A 15,733-nucleotide genomic window follows, 5' to 3' on the forward strand; every position below is an offset into this window, starting at 1 on the left:
ATTTAAATGAGCAAACGAGAACCAGCAAGTACAGACAAGGTTGTCTTTCAACTTGAGATTGTGGCCTGGCATCATACGGCAAAGACGCGTGCGTGGGAACTGCTTACGTGGACGCGTCGTCGATCATTTGGTTCGCGTAGCTACTTGATCTTGTTCATCCTTCTTCAATTTGCGACATCCTCTGGCAGCTTGCTGTCTTCCTAATACCTTCTTTGCTGTCTGTACTTACACACTCTCTGCCTTCATGACCGACATATACACATCCCTCAGAGTCTCGCCCAGGAAGAAACGTCAACTCATTAGTTCAGACGACGAGACCACTTTCACTCCGAAAAAGCTTCGTACTGCGTGAGCGTGTTTAATCTATTGTCATTGTCATTATGCTTATAGACCACATGCTTAAAGGCCACCTACACCGCCCTCCTCTGCTCACAAGGGCAGCAAATCAAATCACACATCTTTACCACATCACCTCTCACGACTCAACACGATCCAAACAGCCTTACAGCATGCGTTATCACATGCACTAGCAACATGCGCCGTGTCTCCATCTTCTGACACAGGCATAGTGCGAAACGTGCTCAATCATATGTCCATCATGACTTACTCTGGACTCACAACCAAATTCGACACCGATGATCTCAAGCGGCTTTGCTGGATATGGGAGTGGGATGCAAAGTCACTTCCTGACCTTCAAAGCAAATACAAGGCGATTGACGATGAGAACCCCTTCTTAGATGCTCCTGCACAGCCTCCTGCCAAGGACTGGACGCGAGGCGCGATGGGATTGGTTATCAGCCCAACCACCCATTATTCCAAGAGCGCAGGCAAACGCGTACCTGTATATGGTATTGGTATCGAGGTTGAAATCAATATTGACAAGGATATGGGGGGTGGCATGGCCGCGGTAGCTCGATGGACCGCCGACGCAGAGAGGCGGCGAACTGAGTTTCGAAATAAACTTGAGCGCTGGGTTAAGGTTTGTCCCCCATATCTCCTCTGCTACTATGTACGCTAACTCCATCGTAGCTTCACCCCGATAACCCTGATGTGCCAAACGTCCCTCTGGCAGATCTCTCGGAGCTTGTGACTACAGTAAAGGCGTCCTCGCTGACTCGGGTGCTTGCTTCTGCCTCGCCTAAGGGTGCTTCGATTCTTAAGAATATGGTTCCGTCCAGTCCGACCTCACCGATGAAGTCGCCTGTAAAGCGTTCAATTGCCGCACAGGAATTTGCAGTACCTTTTCCTGCGATTAGTCCATTAAAGCCACCTGCTGCATCAACGTCGAAATCATCTATTGCATTTCCTCAAACACCATCATCGCGTCAGAGACGCGCAGATCTTTTGGTTGGACTTTTAACCCCCAAGACTCCTGCGCGTCATAGATGCGAGAGTGATGTATCAGACTCTCTGCCTACGACACCTGTCCATCAACGGGGTGCCAACGCCGAGACTGCACCTTCAACTCCGAGTACATCTCGTCGTCAAGCCTTATATGACCGAATTCGTCAGAAGTCTATCACCACCAGTCCAACCAAAGCGAAGAGTGCGGAAGTTGTGGGAGGAAAACTTTCTAGGGAGCAGATCCAGAAAATGGGTCAGGATGAGATCCGACGGCGCTGTCTGCTCGGTCGATTAGGTGGTGTCGCCGAGAGTGCCTGGATGTCAGTATGATACACTTGACCTCTTCTTTCACTAACTTCTTATTTGACAGGCTCTTCTCGGCTCCTGTCGGACCGACTTCCACACCTACTGTTCGCAAACGCAAAGCTCTACCGGCCTCTGAGGTCGCGGCTGCAATCATCAAGTCCTCTCCTGTACCAATGTCAACCATGGAAGCCAATGAGTCGCTCAAACTACTCACGACGCTCTGTCCGTTCTTCCTTCGACCTCTGGATATCGCCGGCAAAGAATGGCTTGAGATGCCACCGACGTCATCGGTGCAGGACTCCGACAATGGCACTGTCCACAAGTCGATGCCCCTTAGTCCAACCAAGAAGCCCGCTGGCAGCAAACTCGTCCCACCGCCCAGTCCAGGTGCACGATCTACTTCTACTATAGCTCCACCGCCCAGTCCTGGCTCTCGTGCGAAACTTGACAGCGCCGAAATACTCGCACGAAGTCCCAGGCGAGTTAAGCGTGAAACAGGCGGCCTCAGAGAAGTGAGGGAGATTATTCGTAGAGAGCTGGAGCTGCAGGAGTAGCTCCAGACCAGTGCTCATCTTACTCTATTTCTAACTCTATCAGTGCGATACCTTCCCTCCAACATTTGTACGATTGCTTGTCTGCTGTCGCTTTGTTAACTTTTAGCTATGTATATAGCTATAACCGATTCACAATGTATTGCTTGCTGCATCCCCTATTGCTCATCAGCTAAAAATTCCGCCCATACCTCGTCCATGTGGTACATAATACCTAAATGACCTCCATCGGCGATCTTTACCCGCGCATTCTTGTAATTGGCAGCAAGATAGTGTGCATAGGCCACCGGAGACATGTGATCGTCCTTACACGCCACGATCAGGACATGCGGACGAGAGTGTTCCTTGTCCAATCCGTCAGGCCGGAAGCCCCAATCCGAGTGTAGAAGGGGTGGTGTGAGCATGAAGCCCTCCCAAGACTTGGAGATACTCTTCATGGAATTTTCAGCCATTCTCCGCACCGTGTCCTCCGGGACCTTCCCGTGTTCCTCACTCCACTTCGCAAACACCTCTCGCTCCTTCTGATCCATCTTGTCAAAAACAGTTTGGCGCAACATCGCCTCTGTGCCTTCTATGGTCGTCAACCTTCTTGCTAGCACAAATTTCACGAGATGGGTAAGGAGGTTGAATGGCATGTAATACCCGATGGGACCAGGCATGAAATAATGCGCCCACGTCATGTGCTTGGCATAATCTTTGTGGTAGCGAAATGGAGTCGGCGCGCCTAACAGCAACACCCCTGATATGCAACGGCCGAATGGGAACTTATCATACGGTGCACCATATAATATCTGTGCAGGCGCTGCGCCGAACGAGCCCCCTGCGATGTACAATTTGATGTCGCGGTCGTTGGAATCCGGATACAGGTGGGATAATAGCATGGTCATGTCACTTGTGAGGCAGTCGTGGTATGGTGTCGACGGGGGAGGAGGCGACGTGTTGCCCCATCCAGGCAGGGTGGGCGCGATGACATGAACATTCTTGTTCAGAAGGACAGGAGACATCTGTGACGCATTCCCAACAGTAAAAAAACCATGCAGGAAAAGAACAACAGTCTTGCTGGATAGGTTTCCTGCTTCTGTGTACGCCAAGGTACGCCCATCGCGTAGAGGAAGAAATTGCTCCCCGGGGCTAATATCTGTAGACATGAATCAAACTTAGTGCAATATTGGTGCAGATAGACTTCGCAACCTGACAGCCAGTATTTATGGTCGACCTCCTGTCAGCAGGCAGCTGGAGGCGTGTGTAAAGCGGATAATTTCAATAAGATAAGTGGAGCCAATACGCAGCGAACGTACAAAGCAGAGCTGCGCACGCCGCCGCATGCGACAGGTACCGCAGCATATAGAGCGTCATGCAAGTTGCCCATCAGGGAGTCTTGTGTTCCTAGCTGTCCTCAGTCTACGCTGCGTATGCCAAACACATCCGTCTTGTGGGTCGCGGCTGGCAATTTCTAGGGAAGTGAGACATCTTTCCGAGTCATAAATGCAACTTTAAGTCACATATGAATTCATGAAGTAACATCGTTTGGACGCTGCAAGACGATACCATCATTTTTATTGACACAACTCTTGCCAGTGCTGACCGTCTGCAAGGGGCCCAGTGGCACTGCAATATGTATCCGGTGCCAAAAACGCAGAACAATCACTGATAAGGACGGTGATCTCCAGAAAAGCTCGAATTTGATGTGTCACCTTCAAAGGGACCCTTCAAGCTGTGACTGTCTCCCGAAAGGCTCGAATTTGATGTTACCTCAGGCCCATCAGGTCCGAGAATATGATATCGTCAGAGTTCTCCTGGCGCTGGCTACTAAGGGAACTGATGAAATGGGCCGCGCGTGTTCCAAGGGAGAGTCGAGACTATGAGCACGACTCGGAGCTGAGCACAAAAGTAGGATGACAGGCGGCCTGCCTCAGGGTATTTCTGCTATCTGCCTGCTCAGTGTCGCATGATGGATGCCCCATGTGGAAGTCCCTAGCTAGTGACAATCCCTTCCACTGGGTGCAACATGGACATGCAACCACTGGCAGAGGACGAAGTCGTGGATATCAATATTGCCATTGTCGTAGTTCCAATTATGCTCTCAGGATTTAGTGACTCAAACTCCGCATAATCAACAACTCTGCGTATCTTCTCTCTGCTTGCGGTCTCAGCAGAAAATACAGCAAGATGACTACCCTAGAGACTCATCAGCGCTAGTTCCCAATTGCTGGTGCGCACAGTCTCGACAAAAGCATGGACAACCCACTTTCCGAGTCGTTCTTTGGGTGGTGTGCCCGTGCGAAAGCCCGTGACACTAAATTCATTCATTGAACTATATCTTACCATGCGTGAAGTGCAGGCAGGTCCCCTCTAAACTCTATCAGTGCGATACCTTCCCTCCGACATTTGTACGATTGCTTGTCTGCCGTCGCTTTGTTAACTTTTTGCTATGTATATAGCTATAACCGATTCACAATGTATTGCTTGCTGCATCCCCTATTGCTCATCAGCTAAAAATTCCGCCCATATCTCGTCAAGGATTTAGTGACTCAAACTCCGCATAATCAACAACTCTGCGTATCTTCTCTCCTGCTTGCAGTCTCAGCGGAAAATACAGCAAGATGACTACCCTAGAGACTCATCAGCGCTAGTTCCCAATTGCTGGTGCGCACAGTCTCGACAAAAGCATTGACAACCCACTTTCTGAGTCGTTCTTTGGGTGGTGTGCCCGTGCAGAAGCCGGTGACACTAAATTCATTCATTGAACCATATCTTACCATGCGTGAAGTGCAAGCAGGTCTGGTACTCGCGAATCAGGCATATACCACTAGCATGACTCCATATTTGCAACCTGGAAACATCTACATCATTGGCAAGTCTAGCTTTGATGGATGCAACCACGCGGTTTCGTTAGAATTTGGAAGGGTTCGATGTACCCTAGCAGACGACAGACCAGGCTTGCGATGCTAAATGCGTCCCGACCCACCACGGATCACATCTTAAAAAGTGAGCTGCGTCAGAAGCAGTCGAAGCGTAAGTTACTTGGTGACTCGAGGAGGACTTGTGCACAACGCTCGGCTTCGCATCACTGTACTACACCATGACTTCCAGGACATTTTTCAATGACCACGGCTTCTGTCGCATTCCCTGGCCTGGGATCAGGTTCGCTCCACCCTGGCTGCTGTAACACTGGGTCTCCAGCTAGCGAGAGTTCAGAGGATTGAGTTCACCACTCTTGAAGCTTGAGTCCCGGCCGTACGGAGTGGATATATCTCTCACAACGTTCATGGCTACAGCCCCAGAATCCGTGTCTTATATGACAACATCTATACTGATCAATGAGGAGACGGTACTTGCTACTTGCAGACTCTCAGACATCAGGAAAAAACCACCTGACTACATAGTACTATGTAGTCCGTGTAGTCAATGTAGCTCTGTTGCTACATGCCTTCTACATAGCAACTGAAGTGACTATGTAGTGCTACATAGCGCTACATAGCGCTATGTAGCAGCACATGGTGCAACTGTAGTAAATCAGTAGTAGATTGTAGTTCATAGGAGTGGGACTCCAAGCAACTATATAGCGCACCATAGCGCACCATAGTAGTGACTCAGATTATAGCACATGAAATAGCAACAAATCAATAAATTCAGATCAGTCGATACTAACGGCGGTACTGCTACGACCCTCGGCTCCCACTCTCACTAGCCTCGCCGCCCACTCTCCTCCTGAAGCTGGTGTTCTCGAATGGCATCTTCGATTGCCTCGTCACTGATTCTGGATGCGTCTGAGAATGTAGTGGGTGTATCTACTACACCTGCATGGAAACTTCGCAAATTAGACTGGCACTTGCAAAATTCGAGTGAAACTCACCGAGCCACGTCATGCAAATTGTCACAAATCCTTTCGAAGAGCTTGTAAGGCGCCGTGCGCTCGTCAAAACGCTGCAGCGAGTTCAAATGATTGTTGTAGACAGATCCATATGTGATGGCTGTGAACCTGATGTCTTCCTTCACGCCCTGCATCCACTCGTCAATACAGCATTCGATCTAACAACAATTAGTAGGCATGTCAATAATAATACGAACACGAGAGATGACTTACAGTTGTAAGCATGAGCGCAATAAGCTTGATAGGCATGGGGTTGAAAAACTGGTTGTAGACGATGCCCTCGTCGTTTCGGTTTGCAAACCACATGACATTGATACCGTCTTGGAGTAGCTCGGTCTTGTATATCCCCGTCTTCGCTTTCCAGTCCTAATGCCACTGTCAGTACATGAAAGTAGACCATTGCACTACATACCTTGAAAACGAACGATGAACCATCTTTCAAGGCTTCCGCTAGATCACGGTTTTGCCTTATAATGTCCCTCGATTCACTCGACCGAAACCCAAAAAAAGTCCGAGTAAGCGACCGCATCTTCGTTTTGAGTTCACCGCGCACATGCGATGTGCGTTTCAAGAGCTTTCCAAAGGTAAGATATAATATAAGTCAGTCCAAGAATGCATAGATAACAGGCGGCTTACCATCTTAATTGCTAAAGGCGTCAATTTAATGTTGACGCCTTTCAATTGGCAAGCCTCACGCCAGGCATCTTTTCCCAGCATCGTCTCGTCAGCAATAGAATCTGGAAACGGCGCCTTTGTGACAATTAGACAGCGGAAGAGAGAAATTGCGGTTACAAGGATGTCTTTGGAGACATCATCGAAATCAGCGACTTTTACACGACTCGGATAGCGGGAGCCATCCGAAAGTTTCTTCATCTTCATCGCTACTGTGGCGGCCTCTTCAGTGTCGAGCAGTCGTTTGCTCGCCCGAGTAGCAGACATTTGCTCCTCGATAGTGTTACCATCCTTTTCATCAGTCTGGCTAGCGCCAGCATCGGATTGAGGATAGTCGTTCTTGTCTGAGTCGTCACCAGAAGACTCCTCATCGTCGTTAGTGTTGTCGGAATCAAGTGTTGGTGCTACAGGTCAAACAGAAGTGTATTAGCGTACCATAAATTGATGAGCAAAATTACTTACCCTTCAACTGACGTGCATTGCCGCTAGTGATGTGTGATACCGGGGGCATTTTCCCCATACTGAATGCCAAGACCTTTGTGTTGGACGACAGCTTTGTCTGCAGAGCATGGTCCGAGAACTTAAAACAAAAAAAATCAGCTACTATTCAAGCGGTGCGAAACAAGACAGATGAGCAAACCATAGTATCTTCATCACGGTCAGTGTCACTGTGTAGCTCCGAGGGTTCATTCTCGAAGTCGTCAGGGTTCTCTTGATAGGTCGCCTTGAGGGCCCGTTTTTTCTGTTTTTCCGCCTTTTTCTCCTTTGTGGCCTGACGACGGACTGTGCTCTGTGTTTCAGATACTGTAGAGAAAGTGAGTGAAAGCATCATATCATAGTTGTGGAAACTCGCCTCGATAATTTTCTTTTTCTGTTGGTCGGCGTGTTCGGCCTCTTGAGGTGTGCGCAAGCGGTTGATTACCCTGTGGTGATGACAGAACACTTGTCTTTTTGGGCTTGGAGGTGGCCTTGCGAGGGGGCGGCATGATGATTCGTCCTCAAAACACTTACACAAGGTGCGAACGAGTCAACAACCTGTAGGTTCAGCAGCTTTTATAATGTTGCGCGAGACATAAACACTTACAATTAGAACCTTGTCTTTGTTGATTCCAGGGTTTGTTGATCGAGCATAATGCCATGCTGAAAGCTGTGTTAAATAGAATGGATAAAAGGTAGGGACATACTGCCGCAATAATTTTCACTGCCATGGATACCTCCACTTCAGCCAAGAAACGGTGCGGAGCATACTTTCGAACACTCACCCAATCTGACAGATCTTACAGATTAATGTCAGCGGCGTCCACTGACACAGACTCGGAGGCTTGCTATCAACGCCCTAACAGCATCAAAAGGTAATCTACACCTCCTCACCGATACCAAACACTCACTATTTTTCAGGCCGAAGGTTGAGGATAACGAGGAGCCTCATGCAGGCGAGCGCGAAGTGCCCATTGAAGAGGCCATGTATCCGCTCCCCCCCTTCCGTCAAACACCTGGTCCCATCTCGGTGTCTCAGTCATACATACGAAGACTGATCATAGAGCGTTGGGACGCCGAAATTCGTTACTGCGAGAAAGCAAAGAAATTGCGTCAATTCGAAATGGGACTAGGCCAAGGGAGGCTCACCATCATACAAGCGAGCTTGCAAAGACTTGTTGCAGAGCGCTGGGATGCTGAAGCAAAACGTTGTGAGGAGGCGAAGCGGGCACAACTTTTAGAGTTACTTCTTGCCGCTCATGGTATTACTAGACTGGTGTAGAGCCGTGCCGTGCCGTAATCACTGAGACCGAAACCTAAAAAATTTCAGTTGAAACCATAAGCTAGTCTCCATAACGGACTGCAATCTTGGACTGAAGAAATGGACGTACCTGGTGGTGCCCTCAAACTAGTCTCTATAACGGACTGCGATCTCGGACTGAAGAAAACCCACCAGCTAGTCTCTATAACGGACTGCGATCTTGGACTGAAGAAAAACCACAAGTTAGTCTCTATAACGGACTGCGATTTCGGACTGAAGAAATGGACGTACCTGGTGGCGCCCTCAAACTAGTCTCTATAACGGACTGCGATCTGGGGCCGTGCACCTGTCAAATTATGTTATGCATCAAAATGAACCTGAAAAAAAATCAATCCACTTACCAACCATTACCAACCATGCCGCACAACTGCGGTTACTGTGACAAGCCTTTCCGTTCAAGTGGGAGTGTGAAGAAGCATATAGCTACCCACCCCGCATGTCAAAGAAAATGGGAGTCTATGGTTAGAGATACAGATGACGAAGACGGCACACCAACTTACAACAACTCATTTTCCCCACTTCGCCGCTCGCGCTCCATCGATTTTGAGGAAGACAACCCTATAGCATCTAAAAGTCGACGAGTCACTGTTGAAGATGTGACGGATGAAGAAGACGGCAGGCGGTATTTCGAACCATATCCTGAAGCTGGTTGGACGTTGCGAGAGGGCCAAACTAGTTTTGAAAGGCATCAGCAATATAAGGAGAGTGAAGGTGAAGATAAGTGGGCACCCTTTGGTAATGAGTATGAGTCGCGTTTCTCGTATCTGCAAAGAAAATTAATATTAGTTCTGGCAGGGAAGAATGGGGACTTGCTGAATGGTTGGTCAAAAGCCTTGGGCAGACTAAAACAGATGAATTTCTGAAGTTACCAATAGTGAGCTTCGTATCAATGAATGAAGACACAGTGTACTCACCATAGTGATAGACGCTAAACCGCACCAAACCTTCATTCCACAACAATCGGTCATTCCTACAGAGAGTCGATGCGCTGCCACATGGACCGGGCTGGAATTGCAAGAAGGTTAGCGTCAAAGGAAATCGGACAGATGAGAACGGACAGTCGCTGCATGAGGACCTTGAACTTTGGACCTGCGACCCTGTGGAATGCATCAAGGAACTTATTGGAAATCCTTTATTCAAGGAATATATGGTGTACGCACCATCACGAGCATACGAGGACGAAGCAGGCACCAAACGGATCATCGATGATATGTGGACAGCTGATTGGTGGTGGGACAAGCAGGTGAGTAGCACATCAATTTGATACGAGACAAAGGTGCTTACCTTCACATCAGAAAGAACTGCCTGAGGGCGCGACCATAGCTCCAATAATCCTTGCCTCTGACAAGACAATGCTATCGCAGTTTCGAGGTGATAAGTCCGCTTGGCCTGTTTATCTGTCAATTGGCAACATTGCCAAAGAGAAACGACGTCAAACATCCGCACGCGCAACCATCCTCATCGGGTACTTACCTGCGACGAAACTCGATTGTTTCACGTCTGATGCGCGATCCCTCGCTGGATACCGATTGTTCCACCACTGTCTGTCGCTGCTGCTGGAGCCGCTCATTGCAGCCGGTCAGGATGGTGTAGACATGGTTTGCGCTGACTCGTTCATTCGACGAGTGTATCCCATACTGGCGGCCTACGTCGCGGATTTTCCCGAGCAGTGTCTTGTTGCTTGCTGCAAAGAAAACCGATGCCCTAAGTGCTTGGTGGCAGCCGATGAGCGTGGTGATCCGCTAAATTCACTGATCCGAGACCCGGAGCTGACAAAGGAGATACTGGAGAGACGGAGGAGTGGTCAGCACCCGGTAGAATTCGATGAGTATGGACTGAGGCCGGTGTATAAACCTTTCTGGGCCAACTTACCACACACCGACATTTTTTTGGCATTCACGCCAGATCTCCTCCACCAACTCCACAAAGGGGTCTTCAAAGACCATCTTGTCAAATGGTGCCTCGACATCGTGGGAGAAACCGAAATTGACGCTCGCTTCAAGGCCATTCCAGACTATCCTGGTCTCCGTCATTTTAAAAAAGGTATATCGAGCGTCAAGCAATGGACCGGAACTGAGCACAAGGAGATGCAGCGTGTTTTCATGGCGCTAATTACTGGTGCAGTCCCAAGGTACATACTATGATATTCTGCCTTTTTGCTCAGTTTTGACGAATTGAGCTGCTTTGATTCACAGTCGAGTTGTCATTGTCACGCGGGCCTTACTGGATTTTTGCTATTACGCACGACTTCATACACATACGAGCGAATCTCTGGACGGTCTGGAGAATGCCCTCGCCGTTTTTCACGCTCACAAGGATGTGTTACAGGAGCTCGCAGTGCGTGAACACTTCAACATTCCAAAGCTACATCAATTGTCTCACTATGTACAATCAATCAAACTATTCGGAGCTGCAGATGGATTCAACACCGAACTTCCCGAGCGCCTCCACATCGACTTCGCTAAAGAGGCTTACCGCGCAAGTAACAAGCGTGACTACGAGGAACAGATGGCGTTATGGCTTCAACGCCAGGAGGCAGTCTTCTGCCGAACGACTTACCTCGAATGGGTGGCTGAGCGTGCTGCTCGCCGGACAGAACAGGAATCTGAGTATGATTCCGACTCTGATGCCGAAAACGAGGGCTTTGATGTGGTGCCTGTTGTTTCACAGGATATCATTCATGTTCTGGCTAAGACTGCCCCACATCCTCGTCGATCTGTTCAACATCTCGAAACCATGCATGGCGCCGTCGATTTCCTGCCCGCTCTCACATTATTTTTACAGAAGCATTTGCCGCACAATCATAGCATTGTGCCTGGTCCCCAAGATCGTTTTGACACTTTCCGTCAAGTAGTCGTCATCCTTCCCCCCGACCCTCGTGTGTCCGAGTTGCCCAAGTGCCTACGGGTCAGGGCGACGCCTGAAGTGCTTCCTTCGTCTTCTGGACGGAAGCCAGGTTCCCCCAATCGATTCGACATGGCACTGGTTAGCAGTGATGGCGTCCAAGCATCGAAGGCACTACTCACGCTGAATGGTATGTCAATGGCTTCCATTTTACGAAGTATTACAATGACAATATCTAAATTATAGCCGCTGTCCGAGTTGCGCAGGTCCGTGTGTTGTTCAGGCTGCCTCGTCAATTTGGCGTGTACCCGCGACCCCTTGCATACATTGAATGGTTTACCCCGTTCAGAGAGCCAGACGAGTCGTCTGGTCTGCGTCTAATATCTCGTTCAACTCGTCACTTGCGACGGAATTCAGCCGTGATTCATGTTGACGAGATTATTCGTCCATGTCACCTCATACCCAAGATGGGTCAATTGGTCAATCCTATGTGGACGAGCGCGAATGTGTATGAGTTGGCGAGTGAATTTTACTTAAATCCATTCATTGACCTCGAGACTTTTTGTATGTCCACTACGAGTACTTAGATTGATTTAGAATAGGACTATTGGCTACTACAGTGAATACAACTACTCCCAGCGCCTCCCGTAGCTCTACATAGCCCCGTATTTAACTACATATCACTACAGTGACTATGTAGCAATATGTAGTTGTCACTGGAACTACACCAATATTTGTTTTTTCCTGATGGACAGGACGGGAGCACCAGACAATAGATGATCTTATCACACCATATTGACAGTGGACTTAAATAACCTAAAGGTGTCATGTCAGGTTGAACATGCGCCTACTCACTGCGGATTACCTACCTCGATATTTTCACAGATCACTGGATTATATGCAACAAAGTGGATTGTGCATACTTACTTCACTAGCTAATATTACAGCTCGAAGGCACCTACATTTCCAATTCTGCTCTGATAGCTTTCTCAAACTTCGCACAATCAACCACTGTGCCTTCTCGCCTACTTGCCTCAGCAGCAAATACGGTGAGATGACTCTTGAGCACCTCAGAGACATCAGTCCCCAGTAACTCTTGATTGTTCGTGCGCACGGCCTCGACAAAAGTACTGATAAGACCCAGGTCTCCACCTCCGTGGCCACCACCTTCATTCTTCGGGTGGTGCGTCGTCTTACGCCCCGTGCGGAAGTCGGTGACAGTAAAATTATTCATATCACCAACTATCTCGCCGTGCGTGAAGTGCAATCGTGTCTGGCGGTCGCAAATCAAGGAGGTGTATGCCACCATCGTGAATGAGACTGTGGCCCCTGACGAAAACTCGATATTTACAACCTGGAAACATAGTATTAATATGCCGCTTTGCAAAGGAAAATCGTGTTGTACCTGATGATCACAAACATCGTTATCGCTTTCGTATACGCATTGTCCGTAAGGTCCATTGCGCAGAGCATCAACGACATTCTCTATATCTGGTATTCCATCCACAATAGTTTTGGCTGGCCAGTGGGTATTTCCGCGAGAAACAGGTTCCAGGTAGACTGCATGGATCCACTCAGTTTATATCAAACGAAGTTAGAGGTGATCTACTTTTCTTTGCACTGTATGGGCAATCTTGTTCTACCGAACATTCTAAGCAGCGAGTTGCAGTGCCTGCGGCGGGAGGTTTCTTCTCTTTACGGAAATGCTGTAAAGAGCCGAACGAAGAGACTCGTGTCGGAATCGCAGGGGAAAGCCAGTGACAGAGGATGTCTACGTCACTTGCGTACCCGATAAATTAATATTTCATGCGTAGAGAAACAAGGCCTGCTTACTGGCAGCCCTTGGTCATGAGAGAAAAAGAACTTTCAGATTCTTTCTTCCAATGCCCTCGAACATAAGAGTGAGCAAAGTGAAAGTAACCAACTGGCTCAATGTGAACTACGTTTATCAGTTCACCCAATTGTCCCGAACGGACCACTTCTGTGACGGCCTTGCTGTAAGGGGAGTAGCGCAAGACTGCCGCGCGTGAGATTTGAAGCTTGTAGCACGACAAGATCGCTCACCGTGACCTATTCCGTAGATGATACCAGCATTCTTGACTGCCTTTTCCATGTCAAGGCAGTCTTGCAGGCTTGTAGCCATGGGTTTCTCGCAAAGTATATGGTATCCTTGGGCTGCGAACGCCGATACCACTTCACAATGCATGTGGTCTTGCACCGCAACAATTACTGCGTCTGCAAGGCGCTTCCCGATAGTTTGAATGGTATCAGCGGAAGCCTTTAAGAGCTCCTCCCAGGTATCAAACACAAGAGTCCGATCGAGCTTATGATTATGGGCAAAGATATCGCGGGTCTTTGGCCTCGGATCTGCAATAGTGACTACCTTGCACTTCTGCGGGTGATCAAGGGCATATTCAGCATAGTTCTGCGTACAAAGGTCAGTGCACTGAGAGACAGAACATGAATGACTTCATACAGTCCCTCTCTGACCACAGCCGATGACAGCCAACGTGACGGGCTCATTTGGCAGGGGCATCATGGTTGCAGAAGGGGAATCGTTGGACCTGAGGTTTGAGCGAGACCACAAGGACTTTATAGGGCGCAAAGGCGACATCCAGTGGCCGTCTGATGATCCGATATCGAATACTATATCTGAACAGAATTAAGCGCGGGCTTGTTATCTTACATAGACCATGAATGATATCAGCATTCTGTCGTGGTCGCAATCGTGGTTGCAGTAAAAGGTGTCCACAGCCTTGAGTCAGTGACTTTAGCGAGTTACTCAGGGTCTGCATGCCTCGCTTACTTCCACGTCTGCTCAAAATCTTGCAAGATGCCCCAGAGCCCAGCTCGTTGAGCAATGGATATACGCGCTACAAAAAGCGTGTTTCCATGAAAAATACTATCCCAGAGACGCCTACTTTCTCTCCAGAAGGCAGGACTCACTCGATTTTGTTCGATGACGCGAACCCGATCACCCAAGGCCATCTTTATAACAGACACAAGTCACTACCACCCAGGGTTCGTCTTGTGAAGCCCTTACAAGATACTGGGGGGCATGATCACCCGCGGGAAATGACGAACGAGGAACGCGAATGGTGGTCCAGCCCTTACCGTGTGTTGGCTGCACCGTTTATACTGTCTGTCTACTAATCGTTCTGATGTAGTCAGAATGCTCACATCGCCGTTGCGAGAGTGTCAAATAACGCGTAAAAAGCTACCTCGTGGTGCGTGAATAGCCAAGCTCATGTTGCACCTCCTTCATTGCCCTCAAAGACTTTCTCATCCGTCTGGCACCCGTGCGCCTCCCCGCTTCTCAGGGAGTACGTGAACAGCAGACACTAGTTCCAGATGGTGTCGAGCATCCTAAATTTAACCCTCGTCGATCAACGCCTGCATGTTATATTGTATGCTGGAAAGATGCCGTTCCATTCGCAACTAATAGAAGTGCGTGTCGAGTTACAGCTTCATTCCCGTCTCAACTAACCTCTTACTAGTCCCACTGCGCAAATTCTCCCCGAGCTTGACTGTGCCCCCTTTGCTATCAGTGCGCATCGGTTACCAACTCCGTTTACGAGTCCTACAGGAGCTGGACCTCCTTACTAAAAGACTTGCTGCGAGCCCTTTGGACGATCCAGCGGCGACGGTGCTCCGAAGACTCACCCGTTCCGAATGGAACGTAGTTCGACAAACCAACTCGATACCTTACAAAGATGCAGTCGCGCTGATGGTAGTACCCCCCGTCAACCAGAACCCAGATACGAAGGAGAGGCCACAACCCTCTGCACAATTGAACATCGCTGATATCGTGCAAAACGATACTGACAGTTCGGAAAACTCACCGCGGCCTCTTCCTCCACTCTCCGTTCTCCATCCAGTCACGGACGATGATATAGGTTCTCCTCTTCTTCCAAATGCGAAAGCCCCTCTCTACCACGGTCTCTCCTTGTTCCCTGCCCGACCACAGCGTGCAGCACTGCATAAAGCACTCTGCAAACTACTTGAAGCGGAGCGTAGAGCGCGGTCGCGCGCGCTTCCGACTTCTGATTCTTCCCAGTATGAAAAGTCTGCGCGAGCCCGCGGTGATGCCAAGGGAAGTCATGCGTTCCTGTTGTGTTCGAACCAACATACTGCCAACCGAGCGGATGTTGTGCCTTTGGCAATAGCTCTATGGAGATTGCGGATGTGGGAGGGACAAGCTTATGGTGACGCTGCTGAGACAAGTCACTGGGAGGTCGGTGCAGGATGGAGGTTGTCCTGGGCAAATCAGATGTACTGAACAGCTACACCGAGAGTCGTATAATACTCAGCCATGTCATTTATGTAATCGCAAGCAACATTAAT

The 15,733-nt window shown here is 49.0% G+C and overlaps 6 protein-coding genes across 6 annotated transcripts; 3 read left to right on the plus strand and 3 right to left on the minus strand.

Annotated features, from left to right (window-relative positions):
• Positions 1-151: 151 nt before the first annotated feature.
• Positions 152-2,342, plus strand: DEU56DRAFT_785898 (uncharacterized protein). The gene is made up of 4 exons (XM_041352323.1): positions 152-348; positions 406-979; positions 1,030-1,664; positions 1,715-2,342. Exons 1-4 carry the CDS (start codon positions 245-247, stop codon positions 2,202-2,204), a joined length of 1,803 nt encoding a protein of 600 aa, XP_041211521.1. The 5' UTR covers positions 152-244; the 3' UTR covers positions 2,205-2,342.
• On the minus strand, positions 2,283-3,618 carry DEU56DRAFT_150690 (Alpha/Beta hydrolase protein). Its single transcript, XM_041344784.1, has one exon. The coding sequence runs from the start codon at positions 3,347-3,349 to the stop codon at positions 2,360-2,362; it is 990 nt and encodes a 329-aa protein (XP_041211522.1). The 5' UTR covers positions 3,350-3,618; the 3' UTR covers positions 2,283-2,359.
• A 2,270-nt stretch (positions 3,619-5,888) lies between these two features.
• Positions 5,889-8,066, minus strand: DEU56DRAFT_978561 (uncharacterized protein; the record flags this gene model as incomplete). The annotated part of the gene is made up of 9 exons (XM_041359701.1): positions 7,832-8,066; positions 7,601-7,782; positions 7,388-7,551; positions 7,210-7,327; positions 6,712-7,151; positions 6,488-6,649; positions 6,289-6,441; positions 6,058-6,233; positions 5,889-6,012 (listed from the first exon to the last, which is right to left on the minus strand). Exons 2-9 carry the CDS (start codon positions 7,731-7,733, stop codon positions 5,889-5,891), a joined length of 1,470 nt encoding a protein of 489 aa, XP_041211523.1. The 5' UTR covers positions 7,734-7,782; positions 7,832-8,066.
• A 937-nt stretch (positions 8,067-9,003) lies between these two features.
• DEU56DRAFT_731442 (uncharacterized protein) lies at positions 9,004-11,976 on the plus strand (the record flags this gene model as incomplete). Its single annotated transcript, XM_041348215.1, has 6 exons — positions 9,004-9,287; positions 9,341-9,419; positions 9,471-9,788; positions 9,841-10,676; positions 10,741-11,579; positions 11,636-11,976. 6 exons carry the CDS (start codon positions 9,004-9,006, stop codon positions 11,974-11,976), a joined length of 2,697 nt encoding a protein of 898 aa, XP_041211524.1.
• Positions 11,977-12,188: 212 nt separating this feature from the next.
• Positions 12,189-14,169, minus strand: DEU56DRAFT_785908 (uncharacterized protein). Its single transcript, XM_041352324.1, has 7 exons — positions 13,866-14,169; positions 13,454-13,814; positions 13,223-13,406; positions 12,999-13,168; positions 12,795-12,949; positions 12,259-12,743; positions 12,189-12,205 (listed from the first exon to the last, which is right to left on the minus strand). Exons 1-6 carry the CDS (start codon positions 14,001-14,003, stop codon positions 12,348-12,350), a joined length of 1,404 nt encoding a protein of 467 aa, XP_041211525.1. The 5' UTR covers positions 14,004-14,169; the 3' UTR covers positions 12,189-12,205; positions 12,259-12,347.
• DEU56DRAFT_150776 (uncharacterized protein) lies at positions 13,859-15,721 on the plus strand. The gene is made up of 4 exons (XM_041344785.1): positions 13,859-14,504; positions 14,557-14,616; positions 14,666-14,836; positions 14,887-15,721. Exons 1-4 carry the CDS (start codon positions 14,183-14,185, stop codon positions 15,666-15,668), a joined length of 1,335 nt encoding a protein of 444 aa, XP_041211526.1. The 5' UTR covers positions 13,859-14,182; the 3' UTR covers positions 15,669-15,721.
• The last annotated feature ends 12 nt before the right edge of the window (positions 15,722-15,733 follow it).

Source organism: Suillus clintonianus (assembly GCF_016758775.1).
Source record: "Suillus clintonianus strain FC179 chromosome Unknown DEU56scaffold_15, whole genome shotgun sequence".
Taxonomy (NCBI): domain Eukaryota; kingdom Fungi; phylum Basidiomycota; class Agaricomycetes; order Boletales; family Suillaceae; genus Suillus; species Suillus clintonianus.

What these genes read in the sequence shown, in the direction of transcription:
- DEU56DRAFT_785898 (XM_041352323.1), top strand. Translation starts at nt 245, where the DNA reads ATGACCGACATATACACATCCCTCAGAGTCTCGCCCAGGAAGAAACGT. An exon ending in CCGAAAAAGCTTCGTACTGC is followed by an intron (nt 349 to 405) that starts GTGAGCGTGTTT and finishes ACATGCTTAAAG; the next exon opens with GCCACCTACACCGCCCTCCT. An exon ending in AACTTGAGCGCTGGGTTAAG is followed by an intron (nt 980 to 1,029) that starts GTTTGTCCCCCA and finishes ACTCCATCGTAG; the next exon opens with CTTCACCCCGATAACCCTGA.
- DEU56DRAFT_150776 (XM_041344785.1), top strand. Translation starts at nt 14,183, where the DNA reads ATGCCTCGCTTACTTCCACGTCTGCTCAAAATCTTGCAAGATGCCCCA. An exon ending in ATGGTGGTCCAGCCCTTACC is followed by an intron (nt 14,505 to 14,556) that starts GTGTGTTGGCTG and finishes GTTCTGATGTAG; the next exon opens with TCAGAATGCTCACATCGCCG. An exon ending in TCCATTCGCAACTAATAGAA is followed by an intron (nt 14,837 to 14,886) that starts GTGCGTGTCGAG and finishes ACCTCTTACTAG; the next exon opens with TCCCACTGCGCAAATTCTCC.
- DEU56DRAFT_785908 (XM_041352324.1), bottom strand. Translation starts at nt 14,003, where the DNA reads ATGTCGCCTTTGCGCCCTATAAAGTCCTTGTGGTCTCGCTCAAACCTC. An exon ending in CCCATACAGTGCAAAGAAAA is followed by an intron (nt 12,950 to 12,998) that starts GTAGATCACCTC and finishes GGATCCATGCAG; the next exon opens with TCTACCTGGAACCTGTTTCT. An exon ending in ACGATGTTTGTGATCATCAG is followed by an intron (nt 12,744 to 12,794) that starts GTACAACACGAT and finishes CTATGTTTCCAG; the next exon opens with GTTGTAAATATCGAGTTTTC.
- DEU56DRAFT_150690 (XM_041344784.1), bottom strand. Translation starts at nt 3,349, where the DNA reads ATGTCTACAGATATTAGCCCCGGGGAGCAATTTCTTCCTCTACGCGAT.